The sequence below is a fragment of the Meles meles genome, chromosome 1, assembly GCF_922984935.1.
Source record: "Meles meles chromosome 1, mMelMel3.1 paternal haplotype, whole genome shotgun sequence".
NCBI classification, from domain to species: Eukaryota; Metazoa; Chordata; class Mammalia; order Carnivora; family Mustelidae; genus Meles; species Meles meles.
The window spans coordinates 197,576,641-197,589,346 of NC_060066.1; the positions used below are offsets into that span (position 1 = coordinate 197,576,641).

At 49.5% G+C, this 12,706-nt stretch overlaps 1 protein-coding gene across 1 annotated transcript; it reads right to left on the bottom strand.

The window, feature by feature from the left end:
* Window positions 1-1,034: 1,034 nt before the first annotated feature.
* LIN28A (lin-28 homolog A) lies at window positions 1,035-12,277 on the bottom strand. Its single transcript, XM_045979835.1, has 4 exons — window positions 12,247-12,277; window positions 11,602-11,786; window positions 2,022-2,206; window positions 1,035-1,254 (listed from the first exon to the last, which is right to left on the bottom strand). Exons 1-4 carry the CDS (start codon window positions 12,275-12,277, stop codon window positions 1,035-1,037), a joined length of 621 nt encoding a protein of 206 aa, XP_045835791.1.
* Between the last annotated feature and the right edge of the window lie 429 nt (window positions 12,278-12,706).

Below are 12,706 nucleotides of genomic sequence, written 5' to 3' on the forward strand. Positions count from 1 at the left end.
GGTCAAGTCATGGGGAAACGGCGTTAAAACCTAGTCTCCCACGGATCACTGAAGGTAGAGGGGTTTCAAGAGAACACTATGGCAGAAAAGCCAGCTTTAATTGCCAAAACTGAGGTAGTTCAATAGGCTATGCACTCCAACTAGATGTTCGCCCTGGTACTCAAACAGCAAACATTCCTGCTGTGTAGACCCGGAGCTGCTGCCGACTTATCCCTGAGATCGCTCATGTACCTGAGAACACAGTGCAGGAATGAGGGCCTTAAGATTAAAATACACAAAAATACAAAACCAGAATATTTATATTACGAAAACAAAGTTAAAATGCACAAGATACGTCATTCGCACACAGCTAGTGCAGTTGGCATCCTGGAGAAAGTGGGGCCCAAGGTGCGCTTATCCACGGGAGCAAATAAATAAAATTCTATTGGCCCAGAATGGGGCGGAGTCAGCTTAGGAATAGGAGGTCTGTAGCCGATCCCCCAACCATCCTGTGGCTACTATCACAACCCACTGCTTGAGACAGTCCTCAGCACCCTATATCCCAACAGTGGGTTACGAGACAAGATGTGGAAAAACCCTGCCTTACCCCCGAGAGACTCCTGCCCACAGAATGTAGTGGTTCGTGGGTTGGGCCCATCAATCTGGTCTCATGCTTAATCTCTACATTCTGGCATGGGAAAAATTACTATTACATCTCCTTCTTCAAAAGGAAAACCATTTCCCTCTCCAGGCCATGTTCAAAAGCTGGAGTTCCGGGGGTGGACACTCAGATAAAGCACACAAGGGCGGGATTTTCTCCAAAACCCTCGAGAGCATCTGGATAGAGCGCGGTTGGAGTTCATTGGCCTCACCCCTTCCCCCCTACCCTGCGCCAAGAGGGAAGAGGGGGTGATGCTGTGGACCCCGGCCTGAGATGCACGGCAGAGCCAGCTGCCCCCTACCCGCCCTGCCCCCCACTTTCTCCACTCTGCCGATTGCTGCCTCCTCCTCAAAACTTCCTGATCGCAAAAAAAATTGCCCCCACCCACTGTAGCTCAATTCTGGGCCTCTGGGAGCAGGGCAGGGCTATGGATCTCTTCTTCTTCTTCCTCCCGAAAGTAGGCAGGCTTTCCCTGTGAGCTGGGGGCCTGCTGGGCCTTCAGGGGACACGAGGCCACCATGTGGCTGATGCTTTGGCAGAAGTGGCACTTCTTGGGCTGGGGTGGCAGCTTGCATTCCTTGGCATGGTGGTCTAGACCTCCACAGTTGTAGCACCTGGTACAGAGCAGGACGGGAAAGTTGAGAAGGGGGCTAGAGCACAAGTCTACCTCTGAGTGAGGACACCTGGGCTCTGGTCAGTTACTGTACTCATTCCCCTTCCTGGAAACTAATTTCTCCACTTAGAAATGGAGGAATATGACCATGACTGACACCTCGAAGTTCTTCCCAAATCTGTAATTGTCCAGATGGTATCTTCAGATTCAGGTCAACCTGAAAATACTGAAATACCAATGGAAATCATGGACCCCAATTAGGAACTACAATTTGGGAGAGAGGTAAGATGCTACCTACCATACTCTTAAGAAACGGTACCTGTCCTTCACTAAAAATAGGGATAATAAAAAGGAGTCAGACTATATGGTCTGCTCCAGGACACAGGGAAGACAAAAGAAACCAGCCACTTGTGAGAGACCTAGTGAAGAAGCAACAGGGACATACACCAGTTTGTCCCCATCACTTGGACTTTCACATTCGTGGTCTCCTTTGCTTCTAAAATCATCACATGAGGCCAGCATCACTGCCCCTAATTAGCCATGGAGGCAAGAGCTCACAGAGCACAATTACTTGTCAAGTCAAAGAGCTAGGTCATCAAGCGCCCTTCTCACCTACAGCCCTTTCCCCACCTCCCACATCCTAAGGCAGAACCCCAACACCGAACTGTTGCTTCACTTTGTTCTTTGGTGTCCTGGTCCAAGAAAGGGGCTAGATCGGGAGAGCACTCCCCTTTCAAGCCCCCTTCATACCTGTCTCCGCCTTCATACCTGTCTCCCTTTGATCTGCGCTTCTGCATGTTCTTCCCTTTGGGCCGCCTCTCACTCCCAATACAAAACACCCCACCAGGGCCGGTGACCCTGATCGATTCTAGGCCCTTAGCAGACTTCTTAAAGGTGAACTCCACTGCCTCACCCTCCTTCAGGCTCCGGAAGCCCTCCATGTGCAGCTTGCTCTGGGGAAGGGAAACATGATAGATTTTAATGTTAGTCTCCGTTCTTATACCAAAAAACTGCAGACACACATTCTTATATAAGTTATGAAGAACAAGTGTAATATTTCCATGTTTTCAGTAAAGAAAACGTCAACCCAAAGAGCCACCACAGTTAAGAATGAGGGATCTAGGTTACATGAACAAAGAACAATCATTACATAAACAGATGCCGTAAAATTTTGGGTAGTTATTCTCATTTAAACTAAAATAGAACAGATGGCAAGTTCTTAAACTTAGCTTTCATAAGGCATCAACAAATAGGGGCCCTGGCTGGCTCTGTAGGTGGACTGTGTGGCTCTTGATCTTGGGGTCATAAGTTCAAGCCCCATGATGGGTTTATAGATGGAGGGAAGGGAGGGAGGGAGAGAGGGAGGGAGGGAGGGAGGGAGAGAGGAAAGGAGCAAGAGAGGAAGGGAAAAATCAACAAATATAAAATTGTAAAATATAACAGCCTTGCACACTTTAAAAATACTGAGGTGTGAAAAACAAAGTTTGAGTAAGTACAGAAACCGAACAAGTAAATGGGATGCATGTTGCTGGACTGGTCCTTAAACGGGGCAAAAAAACCATTAGGACAACTCACAAAATTTACATATGGAATACAGATAAATGTTTCAATATTAAATGCCCAGGTGTTTTTGGATCTTTGTACCGAGATTGTGAAAGGGAATGACCCTAGTTTCCAAGATACACACTGAAATATTTAGCAATAAAGGTGCCTGATGTACCTTATGATTAAGGAGCCAAAAAGACAAACCATAAGAGACTCTTAGTCTCACAAAACAAACGGGTTTGGGGGCGGGGCGAGAGGGTGGTTGGGTTATGGACATCGGGGAAGGTATGTGAGTGCTGTGAAGTGTGTGAACCTGGCAATTCACAGACCTGTACCCCGGGGGTAATAATACATTATATGTTAATTAAAAAAAAAAAAAAAGGAGCCAAAAAAGTGTATCTGTACATGAAGAATGGCAAGGCAAATGGGACAGAATATTAAGACTTGCTTAATCTGGGTAAAGGTCCTATGGGGAGTTCTCAGTATTATTCTTGCAACCTTCTTCCAAGAATTCCAAGTCTGGAATTCTACCAAAGTACTGTTCCTGCAAGGTCAAGGGAAAAGACAGTAAGCAGATGGATCAGTAAGCTTAGCCCAAGAGATCCAAGTGTATATAGAGAAATCAACAGGTGAAGAAAACAGTTCAAAACTGTTGAGAAAATTAGCTACCCATTTTGGGTATTGAGCCAGACTTCTACACTGTCTATCACATTTATGCAAAATATATTCCAGAGGGTTTAAAATCAAAATGTTAAAAAAAAACAAAAACAAAACCTGTGAAAGTCAAGAGATAGACTGATAAAACTTGCTATGAACCAAGAGGTAAATAAATCTGAATTATCTGACTTGGAAAGATGACCAGATACTACCGGGTGAAGGAAAAAAGATCTAGAATGTTTGAAACAACCCTATTAAAACACCACGTTTATACCATTATTTGAAAATATTGACACTTGCCCAGCAGCCTTCCCCCAAAAAAGGGAGTTCTCACATAGCTGAGTGACAATAACAGGATCAGGAAAAACCCAGGGATCCCCATTTAAAGCTCAGTCTTGCCACTTAATACATCAACACCTCCATGCTGGTGGGAGGTGACCTCCTTCTCCCATACCCTCCCCAGGATAGACCTCATGATAGTTTACGCCATTACAGTCAAACATCCAAAGAGTGTATCAAATGTTAACAAAGTGCAGTCATCGAAAATAGGGTTCAGAGAAGCAAAAAGATCAGTGCGCCCAGTCTTGGCTTGCGGGAGCTTGAATAAGTAACATTATGTTACGCAGGTGGTGGTTGGTAGGAGAAATATTTCAAACTGGGACTTGGGCCTTAGGGGCAACATGCCAGATGGGATTACCAATTTATCCATAATTTAAATTGTTTTAATTCAGACGGCATTTCTGGACACAAAGGTCCCACTGGGATCAGTGGCGAAGAGCCTAAGCTTGAGTGCCAGACACCGTAGTTCATGAAATGTTGGTTTTACCATCTGTTGGCTGCATGACCTTAGTCAATGTTCACCTTTGGGCCTCAGTTCCTTCAGAGACTGGGGCAATAGGTAAGTTGCCCAACTAAGTTTCTAAAGAAGATTATGTGGGTATGGAAACATCGAGAATGTGCTCAGCTAATATTTCATGTATTATTACCTGTAGCTTTTGTCCCCCCAGTTCCATCATAGGAATAGCCTCTCCCTTCTTTTCCTTCCCACAGGAACAGCCTGGGACAGGAGGACCGCTCCCCTCCCCCAAGGCTGAAGTGAGGGAAGGGGCAGAGAGTCAAAGCCGGAAATAAAAACAATGCAGAAAGGTGAAGGGCTTTCCCCTTTGCTCTTGCACTGAAATGACCCTGATATGCAGCTACGGAAATAAAAACAATGCAGAAAGGTGAAGGGCTTTCCCCTTTGCTCTTGCACTGAAATGACCCTGATATGCAGCTACGTTTGACTTGTTTCTTACTCAGCAAGGACAAGCCAATCTGCCAGGATGTAAAAGCACAGGTCCTCCCATTTGCTTAGTGGGCTCCGAGGCTGGGACACTCCTAGCTCCAGCTGTGATGGTGGAGCAGGTAAGTGATTAATAACAAGGGTTTGGAGTCTGAGGGTCTGTTGTTCCCTTTCTGTGCTGACCTATAAAATAGAGCAAAAAGTAATTTTATGGAGGAGCTCTGAGGTTTTGTGCATGAAGAGTAGTTAACACGGAGCCTGCACACACAAATCCTCAGTGAGCGGAAATTATCATCAACCCCTTCAGACTAGACCAGGGCAGGGTCACAGTGAGAACCAAGTTACCAGGAGCCTCAAAATTTTAACTCTGGTTTTTGTAACTATGGAAACTCGGGGAAAAAAATATCCATTTACACCTCCTAGGCAATGTGAAACTGACTGGTCCTCTCAGATCATCCACTCCCCAGGACTGGAGGATCTGAGGTTTATAAGACTCTCAAAAGTTAAAAAAAAAAAACAAAAAACACACACCAAAAAAATAACCCAGCAGGCACCTTACCATAGCCGGTCAAGATTTAGACTGGTGGTCTCCAGGGGTGGCTCCCTGCCCCCCACCCCGCCCCTTTCTACAACACATAGTTTGAATTCCTCTCTTATCAGATAGGTAATCACCGTGCTGCCCCACTGAGCTGGCCTCACAGGGCCTGCATCAGAAAGGAGCCTGAAATTCTTGCTACCACCCCCATCCCACCCCCAACCACACACAAAGCAGGGCCCCGCCCCTCTCCCCGGTCCCCTCCAAAAAAAGAAAAGGCCTGGGGGGGGGAGGGGCAAGGCTTGAGCTCCCCCAATAGAGCCCAGTCCCAGGAAACAAAGAGTTGACACTGGTTGGTTCTGGTGGTCAGATTCCTGGAGTTCCTGAGGCTGCAGCTTCCCCCCCACCCCACAATCACCACATTCATCAGTTCCTTCCTCTCCACGTTGGGGTTATGGTCACCGAGAGAAATGGAGAGACACCTTTCTTCCCCAGTCAAGTGTGCTGGGTCTGCCAAAGTCACCACCAGTAGCCATCCTTCCTTCTTCCTGACCTGCCATCCCAGCCTTCCAGGGGCAGAACTACATAGGACCCCCGCCCCCCAACCCTCGCCTCTGGTCAAATCCTTTATGCAGGAACCTGAATAAGGGTTATTTATTCTGATCAATTATTTCAAAGGTTTGTGGGGGGGAGAAGAGATAAGCAGGAGGGTAGGCAGTTCCCAGGGGACCCACTGCACTGGGGAGGATGGCATTTCTTTTGGGTGGAAGGGAAGGACTCAGGCCAATTCAATATTTAGACCCTCTGTTTCCTTCTTAATACCTCACCACTGTCTCCACTAAGCTTCCACTCTTCAAACACTCCAGCCCAGCATCAATCTGGGGCTTCCCCAGTTCACATAAAAGGAGTGACATTCTCTGTCATTCCAAGAATGGGGTGGAGTAAAAAGGACACTTGAGTTTCTCTGGGACTTGCTCGATGAAGGTGGGACACACGCGGGTTTTTTGTTGTTTTTTTTTTAACCATTTGTAAAAGCAAGGCCATCCCCTTCATCACCAGCTTCGACAATGCCCATGTTTAGCAGCATTGCTCCTTTCTACAGAAGCGGCACTCAGAATTTCAAGGAAACTTGTTTTGGTCTAAGGGAGGCAAGCATGAGTTTCTGGTTTTTCTGCAACTCTCAGGGCCATTCCAGCAAAAGGCTGTCTAGTATGCCGTCTATTCCCTCAGTGCTAAACACCTAGCAGTACACAAACGTTTGGGGAATAACCCAAGTTCTCCACTATCCAAAGTCACTGATATTTACCCATGCTTACTAGAAGAGCTCTAAGCACTTAACCCGTTATACCAAGACTGCCAAGTAGGCCTCATTATCACCCCACGTTACCGCTGAGATCAGGGAAGCAGAGAAGGGAAGCATCTCATCCAAATTCAGTGAGCCACAGAGGTGCTCTGATGCCAACTAGCCTGACCCTCCAGCCAGTGCTATGCACTATAATGCAAATCACATATACATATTCTAGAACTTTCTGATGGCGGCCCAGAAGTAAAGGAAGCCGATGAGAGAAAGGACTCAGTCCTGAAGTGTCATCATAGTCCTCCTACCTGGGCTTCATTCCTGAAGGTAGGGCTTGGTAGGGGCTAGGAAACCAACGGTTTTACCTGAAACAGCTTGTCTGGTGATGTGTCAGGGAGGGTTGAGGAAAGAGATCTGTCCAGAATCAGAGGCTGCCAACACACGGACAGCCCCCACATGGCACCTCTGCTCAGATGCAGCCGGGACCCCAGGTCCTGCGTTCTCCACCAGATGGCGCTGTTCAGCACCCTGTCTGCACTGAAAGGCAGAGCGGGAGACCGAAGGAACAGCCAGATTGGGAACTGCGAGGCCTTATCTCCCCAACTCCTGGGGCAGTAATCTTCCATCGTCAGGAAGGAGTTTCAAGGGGATCACACTTTCAAGGATAGGGAACTGACTTCTCACCAGGCCCCCATCCACCCAAGGGGTGCAGAAGAAAGGGTCCTGGAGTTTTCACGCAGAAACCCAGTTGTTCATTTACTCTTCTTGGAATTTTGAGTTCCTGCTTGAATTAAATAACTCCAAGCTGAGATCATTTGAAATGGGTTTGTACACATGAGGTACTATCCCTGAAAATTTTCTCCTCCTCCCCAGATAGTAACTGTTACTCATGCCTGCAGGAAGAAGGGAGGGTGGAGGCTTTCCCTAGAGTAACTCGCACCATCCCCCCCCTCCCCAAAAAACAGGCAATTCTAGTAAGGTGCTTTGATTAGGAATGTTCAAGAAACAACCTTGCCCTGGGGAAAGTCACTAAAAACCACCTACGGGCTGAAAGGTGACAAGTTTCTCAGACTGAAAGCTCACTCAGGAGTGTGGCACAGCCTTTCCTTGGGACACTGTCTAGAAAGCATGTCTCTTCAGAAAGAGAGAGACACGAGAAGATCCCGTAATGCTCAAACTAACCTCTACCAACTTCCTGAAAATTAGGGGGATTCACTTACTTTTTTAAAATCTGATTTGTCCGGTTAAGATGAAGAACTAAGGAATGACCAAACCTGTGGCTTCCAGTCCACAAGCAGAAACTACAGGATCCCATCTGGGTCTTGACGCTGTGACATTCAAGCCACCAACTTGTACCTCAGAGCCCAGCCCTATTTCAGACCTCACTCCGGAAAGAGCAGTTATCAGCATAACATTCCTTCCCTTATCTCCAATCTTTTTCTCTGGAGGAAGATTTCTGCTGACAGGGACCCCAAACTGTTAATGTCCTCCTGATTCGGGAGCTCCTTATTTCTTCATGGGCCCACTGAGCCCATACTAGCATATTAGGAAGAAACTAACCAGACAGCTAGCTAGTCCCACTCTTCAGAAGAGCTTACAGGTTAGAGGAGAGATAAGACAAGCACATCACTAACTAGATATGAGGTGAGTAATCGAGGCACGAGTAAAGTTATAAACCAGGTGGGAAATATCTCTTTACATTCCTGGACCGCAGCATCCAGGAGTCCTAATCCAGACCCCGCCTGAGGTAGCTCTCCCACTCAGCCTTTGCAGAAAAAAGCAAGCCACGTGGCTTCAGTATTGAAATTTTTTCTCCTAACCCAAACCTGGTCCCTTAGTCAGCTTGGGGCTCTTCTTTTGCTCCAGGCCTTCCAATGCCGCTTTTTAGCTAGAAAGCCATCTTAGACATAGTTGCGATCTGAAGAGCTAGAGAGTAAGCAGGGAGCCTTTTCTTGCGCTCCAATTTCTACAAATCTTGGGGGTTTGGGAGTTGAGCCATAGGAAACATTGAGTTAAGACAAAACTCTTACAATGGCTACGAAGATCTCAAAATTCTTGGTGAATCTTAGACAAACAATTTGATGGCTTCTTGCTCCTGCTTTCCCTGTGTAACTATTTCTCAGCTGAGGGGGGATTCTGCCTCTGGGACGGCATGGTCTGGAGATGTTTTTAGTTGTCACAACCAAGGGATGCTCTGAGCAAAGGGTTATCTTTCTCAAAATATGTCAGTTGAAGTTGAGAAACCTTGATTTAAGGGCTGGCCATCTGCCAATACTATGATTCTTAAATTCTCCTAAGCACAGGGTTAAGCAGAGATTCTGGGTCTAAAGATGTGTCTGAATGAATAGAAGTGTTGTTTAGAGAAATCTCTTTTACCTTTTTTTTCTTAAGGGTAAGGGTAGGTTTTCTTTCCTACTCATCAACTCCTGGGGAGGCCTGAAATGTTTTGAGAGGGAGCACAAGAACAGTTGTGAATAGTGCTAGGAACCAAGTAAGCCCAACCTTGGAAAGGAAAAGAAAATATTAAATTGCTTTCCCTCCTTTTCCTTTCTTAGAAAGGGGCTTCCTGACCCTCTCCCCTGGCAGATGTTTAACGCGACTATTATCCTTCTCATCATCTCGGGCTCCAGGATACCCACCACCAGCAGCCAAAGAAGGGGGGGTTTTCTTCCTAAAGAGAGCAGCCTTACCCCCTTCTCAGTTGCCCCCCCCAACACCCAGACTTTGGGAACACATTCCTTCCGAAGAACAATCTTTAGGGACCATCCTGAATCTACTCTACATTAGATCCCCAAAGAAATAGTTCAGATTTCTCAAGTGCAGGGACTATAATCACCAGTCTACCACTATCGTAGGGTTTGAGGATCAACCCAAGCCCGGGCAGCATGCTATCCTACCAGGTACCGTTCAGGGAATTTCCACTCATTGTCCTCTGTGACTGTTGGTAGAGGGCATTTAGGAGACAAATTCTTGATACCTTCTCCCTGCTCAACTCCCTCTTGATAACTTACTCAACAGTGGCATGTCCCTGGACATTCCAAGACCTGAAGTCCAGATTATCTCCCAACTGACCCATCTGAAGGAGCTTGATGCAGATTCCACTCCCCAAACCTGAAGATCCCGGCTTTCCTCTAGAAAATCCAGTATTTTCCAACTGCTTTTGATCCCAATGTTAAGTGAATCGGGGCACAGATTCATCTGTTCAGGAACACCTTCCTTGGGACTGGGACAAGCACTAACGAACCCCAGATGAGGGGCTACATTCCTTCCAGCCCCTATCTGGCAGCCTTTGGAAGGGACGCAAGAAAATGTTGGGTCTCTTTATTTCCAAGCCTCCCAAAATTGGGGAAGCTGTCCAGTCAGTCTCCAGACCAAGAGATTTTAATCTCTTTGTGATCAGATAAATGGGAAAGTGGGAGAGCTGGCTACCCCGCTGAGGAGGGCCATTCAAAGCTGGTTCCTGTAATAAAGTGATTTAATAGATCTAAAGAGGCCAATTCCCTTCATTCTCCCGCAATTACTTCCTGTGGGTTATCATTCACATATGTAAATGAGACAGGGAGTTGGGGGCAAAGCCTGAACAAGTTGTTGGGTGGTTGGGGGTGGGGGTTAAGCGTGGGAGGAGATACAGAATAAGGCAAGGAGGTGGGTAAGCAAGCTGCAGCGTACAGGGCAGATGTTCCAGTAGCCCAGTGACCCCCCTCTCCGCCAAGTACCCCAACATGAACTGGCTCCTGGCACCCCCCCACTCCGTGTCCTCGTGTGGAAGGCCATGCTCGGGAGACTTCCCTGTAGCCTCCCACCAGTCCACCCAGGATCTCCCTTCTCCACCCCTCCCCCTCCAGAATACCATCCCTGAGGCTCCAACCCTTAATCCCCACATCCTCCTTTCCCCTCCCCCCAGGCTCCTAAAGCCAACCTCTCCAAAGTAACCCCTCCCTGCCCGGTCTGGGTGTCAACCTACAGGACCCGAGATGATCAATTTCTCTCTTCCACGTCACACACCAAACCTCCAAAGGTGGAAGGGACCCAAACAGCAACTTCCTTTCTGTGGTTGTTATGGGTGGCTGGTGTCCCAGGACCACCGGAACACTTCTAAGATATACAGGAGGGGGTGAAAGGAAGAGGAAGCCGGGGAGGAGGGGAACCTGAAGTCTCTGGCTCCTTGTTCGAGGCTGGAATGTTAGGACAGCAATCAATGGCCGTCTGGGGCCATAAATGCCAAGCAGAGAATAGGTCCAGAGGCTAGACTCCCTCCACCCCCTGCCCTGCGACACTGAATTTCACCCCCACTGGGCTGCCTTGCTTTAACTGAGAACTTGGGGTTGTGACCTAACTCCCTCCCAGCCTGGACTAGGAATCTAAGGCCTGGACTCCGGTTTTCCTTCCTGGTAGAACTCCACAGCCAAAGCCCCGTAGGTTAATTATGTGTCTGAGACGGGTCCGCTGGAAGAGGTTTCAGGTCCCCAGAGTCTTCAAGGATCTGCCAAACTCACTCAGGCCCCAGTGCTTGAGTTTTGGGTGACCACCTGGGTGAGGAGACCCAGCTGACTTCTCAGTTTTACCCCTGCTTGATCCCAGAGAGGTCTGCCTGCCTCTCTCCCGCCAGGCAGCTCCATTCACACGTTAGTGAAAGACGCTGGGCGCTCAAGGCCCTGCTCTGAACGCGGCATGTGCTTCCCTGGCTGGCCTGCTCGCCCTCCCCCCACAGGCAAGCACAATACAACCTTAGTTTCTGCCACATGGGGTCACCTCCCTGCCCCCTGCCCCCTTCCCAAGGGAAAGAGGTAACAGACACGTGGTAAGCCAGAGGGGTTCCGGGAAAGGTTGGGGGTACTGTTCATAGACTCAGCACCCTCCCCGTCCCGTTGGAGTTAATGGGGACTCAGAACTGGGGTGCCACGACACAGATGGGAGCGCACAATGAGGGCCCACGATCTCCCTCAATCCAACAGCCGAGTAGGTCCGCCCAACCTTGAATATGCGCGCCAACATCCCCTTCCCCCGGCGAAGTTCCCAGCGTCGGTCTCACCTGGTGCACAAAGACATCCACCGGGGGGTCAAGCGCGACCCCGGCGCGGGCGGTCATGGACAGGAAGCCGAACCCCATGCGCACGTTGAACCACTTACAGATGCCGGCACCGTGCAGCAGCTGCGGCTCCTCCGCGGCCCGGGCGGCGTCCTCCTGCGCCTCCTCCGGCGCCTTGGCGCAGCCACCTGGAGGTTGGGAGGACGCTCAACTGGGGGCCCACGGAATCGGAGGGTGCTCTCGAGACCCAGCAGAGAGACCCGAGTGTCCAGCCCGCGGATGGGCACCCAGGTGGCTGCAGCTACCAACCAGCTGGCGAGGAAAGTGTCCTGGCCGCCTCCCGCGCTCCCCAAGCTTACACTGAAGCCAGTGTTGCCCCAAAAGTTTTGCTCCTCTTCCCACAACACGTTGCCCGGGGATAGATGGCCGGACAGGCCCCTCCTCTTCTCTCCCTCCGCCCCCGTAGCCTCAGCGTGCACGCCACTGGGACACCAGGGTTCCTTGGTCCAGAAATGGCCCCTGAAGCAGGAGGCCGCACAGACTTAGGGTCCTTCGGCCAGTCTGGGGGACATTTCCCCACCTCCCTTTTATGTGGCTCCTGGGCGCCCCTGAAGCCTAAGGTGTCCCCAGTAAGTCCCGAGCTCGAACCTGCAAACTGCTGGTTTGACACAGAGCCCATGGTAGTCGGCTGAGCCCGCGGCCCCGGGCCCCTGGTCGGGTGGCTGCTGGCCCCAGAGAAGTCCGGAGGCAAAGGGGTGGCTCGGAGAAGAGGCCGCTACATCTTCCCCAGCACAATAGCGGTGGGAGGGCCCACGGCTTTTCAAAGGCTCCCAAATTCTAAAAGACAATGACCCAACCCCCCGCGGGCAGCCCCCTCCCCTCCCCTCCCTCTTCTTTCCCCTCCCTTTCCCTCTGGCTCCAGCTCCGGCCCTCCCCCATCGTTGTGGTCTCTGACACCTCTGGGGTGTCTCTTCTCAGAACCTTGAGGTTTGACACCCCCTCCCCACACACACATCTGGAGATGGGGGCCGTCAGCCCTAGAAGTCTTGAGTACCCCGGAATTTGGAATCCTGCACTTTAACGACTTAGTGGGGACCCCCCAAAGCAG